This window comes from Mustelus asterias, unplaced genomic scaffold (genome assembly GCF_964213995.1).
Source record: "Mustelus asterias unplaced genomic scaffold, sMusAst1.hap1.1 HAP1_SCAFFOLD_1284, whole genome shotgun sequence".
In the NCBI taxonomy this organism is placed as follows: Eukaryota; Metazoa; Chordata; class Chondrichthyes; order Carcharhiniformes; family Triakidae; genus Mustelus; species Mustelus asterias.
The window spans coordinates 81,330-85,472 of NW_027591229.1; the positions used below are offsets into that span (position 1 = coordinate 81,330).

Here is a 4,143-nt window from a genome sequence, read left to right on the forward strand (position 1 = left end):
TTACTCTGTATCTAACCCCGTGCTGTACCTGTCCTGGGAGTGTTTCTATGTTCTATAACGCCCCCTCCCCCCCCCGTGTCTCGTCCCCTCTTCACCCCCATAACGCCCCCCCCCCCCCGTGTCTCGTCCCCTCTTCACCCCCATAACGCCCCCTCCCCTCCCCAAGGCCCGTAAATCAGCCAGCGGGTGCCACACTGCCGCGGGGGGGGGGTGTCTCAGTTTTTCTGTAGCGTTTATCTAAAGAACCAGTAGGGTACAATTCCTCGCGCTTCCTCGTATATGTCGGGCACCATGCCAACCGGGGAGGGCACCATGCGCACCGTGTTCTTGCCAAAGAGACGTCTCTCATAGTCGATCAGCTGGCGCCAGAAGCCGTAGTTGGGTCGGATGACGGGCCTCCGGGCCTTGACCCAGTCGTGGGCCTCGCGCAGGCTCTGCTTGTGGTGGCGCATCAGGTAGGCGATGCAGAGGGTCGAAGAGCGACTGACCCCCGCCACACAGTGCACCAGGGTGCGCCCGTTCCGGCGGGCGACCTGCTGGATCTTGTCAGCCACCGTGTCGAAGTAGAGGGAGAGGGGGGCGTGGGGCAGGTCGGGCAGAGGCACCTTGAGGTACTCCATGTCCGCCCAGCGGGGGCTGGCGATCTCCGTCGTGGCGTTGACAATGCAGGTGATGCCCCGGGTGTAGACCAGGTGCCGGTTGGCCGCCACGTTGCCGCTGCTCAGGAAGAGGGAGGGGGTGATCTGGGCGATGCCGCCCCCGCCCAGCGCCACCCCGGCCCGCGGGGCGGGAGGGGGCTGCGGGGCGGGAGGGGGGGGCGGGGACTGGCGGAAGAAGCCGCTGGGGTAGTGGGTCATGGCGGGGCGGAGGGGTCTGGGCGGGTACCGGCCGCGCCTCGGTGCATTGGAGCTGTTGGGGGGGGGTTGGGGGAGAGAACGGGGCAAGAGAGAGGGAGGGAGGAAGGGGGCAAAGGATGGGGGCGAGGAGAGAGAGGAACGAGAGAGGGGGAGGGGGTCGTGGAGTTAAAGGGGCAAAGGATGGGGGCGAGGAGAGAGGAACGAGAGAGGGGAGGGGGGCGTGGAGTTAAAGGGGCAAAGGATGGGGACGAGGAGAGAGAGGAACGAGAGAGGGGGAGGGGGTCGTGGAGTTAAAGGGGCAAAAAATGGGGGAGAGGGGAGAGGAACGAGAGAGGGGAGGGGGGCGTGGAGTTAAAGGGGCAAAGGATGGGGGCGAGGAGAGAGAGGAACGAGAGAGGGGAGGGGGTCGTGGAGTTAAAGGGGCAAAGGATGGGGACGAGGAGAGAGGAACGAGAGGGGAGGGGGGCGTGGAGTTAAAGGGGCAAAGGATGGGGGCGAGGAGAGAGGGAGAGAGAAAGGGGCAAGAGAGAACAGAGGCAGCAAGAAGGGCAAGAAAATGAGAGAGGGAGAGAGAAAGGGGCAAGAAGAGAGAGGGAGCGAGAATGGGAGAGGAGGGAGAGAGCAAGGGGCAAGAGAGGAGGACAGAGGGAGCGAGAAAACGAGAGAGGGAGAGAAGGCAGTCGGAGGGGAGGGAGGGGTGGGGGACAGAAGGTGGAAAAAGGTCAGGAACAAGCAATGTTCATTCAAATGGAACCAAGAGCCCCCCGCCCCCATCGTCCTTCCTGCCCCCCCCCCTTCTCGGCCTGCCCTCCGACCCCACCCCCCCTCTCCGCCTGCCTGTTCCCCCTCAGCCTTTCTTCGAATCCCGACAGTAAAGAGGGAGGCCATTTGGCCCATCAAGTCTGCACTGACATCAATCGCGCCCAGGACCTATCTCTGAAACCCAAAATCGGACCTCTCAGGGACAAAGGTGGGGAATTATGCTTAGAGCCCAAAGAATTAGGGGAGATCCGAAATGAATACTTTGCGTCGGTATTCACAAAGGAGAGGGATGTGTTGACTGGGAGTGTCTCGGAGGGGAGTGTTGACCCGTTAGAGAAAATCTCCATTACAAGGGAGGAAGTGTTAGGTTTTTTTAGGGAATATAAAGACTGACAAATCCCCAGGGCCTGATGGAATCTATCCAAGGCTGCTCAGGGAGACGAGAGATGAAATCGCTGGGCCTCTGACGCAAATCTTTGTCTCGTCACTGGACACAGGTGAGGTCCCAGAGGATTGGAGGATAGCGAATGTGGTACCGTTATTTAAGAAGGGTAGGAAGGATAACCCGGGAAATTATAGGCCGGTGAGCTTGATGTCCGTGGTGGGGAAGTTGTTGGAGAGGATTCTTAGAGATAGGATGTATGCGCATTTAGAAAGGAATAAACTCATTAACGATAGTCAGCATGGTTTTGTGAGAGGGAGGTCATGCCTCACTAACCTGGTGGAGTTTTTTGAAGAAGTGACCAGAATGGTTGACGAGGGAAGGGCTGTGGATGTCGTCTATGTGGACTTTAGTAAAGCGTTTGACAAAGTCCCTCATGGTAGGTTGGTGCAAAAGGTTGGATCTCATGGGATAAAGGGGGAGGTGGCTAGATGGGTGGAGAACTGGCTTGGTCACAGAAGACAGAGGGTGGTAGTGGAAGGGTCTTTTTCCGGCTGGATGCCTGTGACTAGTGTTGTTCCGCAGGGCTCTGTATTGGGACCTCTGCTGTTTGTGATTTATATAAACGATCTGGAAGAAGGTGTAACTGGGGTGATCAGTAAGTTTGCGGACGACACGGAAATGGCTGGACTTGCAGATAGTGAGGAACATTGACAGAGGCTACAGAAGGATATAGATAGGCTGGAAATTTGGGCAAAGAAATGGCAGATGGAGTTCAATCCAGATAAATGCGAAGTGATGCATTTTGGTAGAACTACCGTTGGGGGGAGCTATACGATAAATGGCAGAACCATAAAGGGTGTAGATACGCAGAGGGACCTGGGTGTGCAAGTCCACAGATCCTTGAAGGTGACGTCACAGGTGGAGAAGGTGGTGAAGAAGGCATATGGCATGCTTGCCTTTATAGGACGGGGCATAGAGTATAAAAGTTGGGGTCTGATGTTGCAGTTGTATAGAACGTTGGTTCGGCCGTATTTGGAATACTGCGTCCAGTTCTGGTCGCCACACTACCAGAAGGACGTGGAGGCTTTGGAGAGAGTGCAGAGGAGGTTTACCAGGATGTTACCTGGTATGGAGGGGCTTGGTTATGAGGAGAGATTGGGTAAACTGGGGTTGTTCTCACTGGAAAGACGGAGGATGAGGGGAGACTTAATAGAGGTGTACAAAATTATGAAAGGCATAGATAGGGTGAACGGTGGGAAGCTTTTTCCCAGGTCGGTGGTGACATTCACGAGGGGTCATAGGTTCAAGGTGAGGGGGGGGGAGGTTTAACACGGATATCAGAAGGACGTATTTTACACAGAGGGTGGTGGGGGCCTGGAATGCGCTGCCGGGCAAGGTGGTGGAGGCGGACACACTGGGAACGTTTAAGACTTATCTAGATAGCCACATGAACGGAGTGGGAATGGAGGGATACAAAAGAATGGTCTAGTTTGGACCAGGGAGCGGCGCGGGCTTGGAGGGCCGAAGGGCCTATTCCTGTGCTGTATTGTTCTTTGTATTTACGGTGCTAATCCCCCGACACTAAGGGGAATTTGGCATGGCCAATCCATCGAACCTGCACATCTTTGGAGTGTGGGAGGAAACCGGAGCACCCGGAGGAAACCCACGCAGACACGGGGAGAATGTGCAAACTCCACACAGACAGTGACCCGAGCCGGGAATCAAACCCGGGACCCTGGAGCTGTGAGGCAGCAGCGCTAACCCACTGTGCCACCACCATGTCGGAGGGTCGGTGCTGAGGGAGCGCCGCACTGTGGGAGGGTCGGTGCTGAGGGAGCGCCGCACTGTGGGAGAGTCAGTGCTGAGGGAGCGCCGCACTGTGGGAGGGTCGGTGCTGAGGGAGCGCCGCACTGTGGGAGGGTCAGTGCTGAGGGAGCGCCGCACTGTGGGAGGGTCGGTGCTGAGGGAGCGCCGCACTGTGGGAGGGTCAGTGCTGAGGGAGCGCCGCACTGTGGGAGGGTCGGTGCTGAGGGAGCGCCGCACTGTGGGAGGGTCAGTGCTGAGGGAGCGCCGCACTGTGGGAGGGTCGGTGCTGAGGGAGCGCCGCACTGTGGGAGGGTCGGTGCTGAGGGAGCGCCG

General features: G+C 58.0%; 1 protein-coding gene across 1 annotated transcript; it reads right to left on the reverse strand.

The window, feature by feature from the left end:
- Positions 1-233: 233 nt before the first annotated feature.
- On the reverse strand, positions 234-857 carry LOC144488093 (dual specificity protein phosphatase 14-like). The gene has a single exon (XM_078206111.1). The coding sequence runs from the start codon at positions 855-857 to the stop codon at positions 234-236; it is 624 nt and encodes a 207-aa protein (XP_078062237.1).
- Positions 858-4,143: the final 3,286 nt, after the last annotated feature.

Bases quoted from the DNA above. Each gene is read 5' to 3' on its own strand.
- LOC144488093 (XM_078206111.1), bottom strand. From the start codon at position 857: ATGACCCACTACCCCAGCGGCTTCTTCCGCCAGTCCCCGCCCCCCCCT.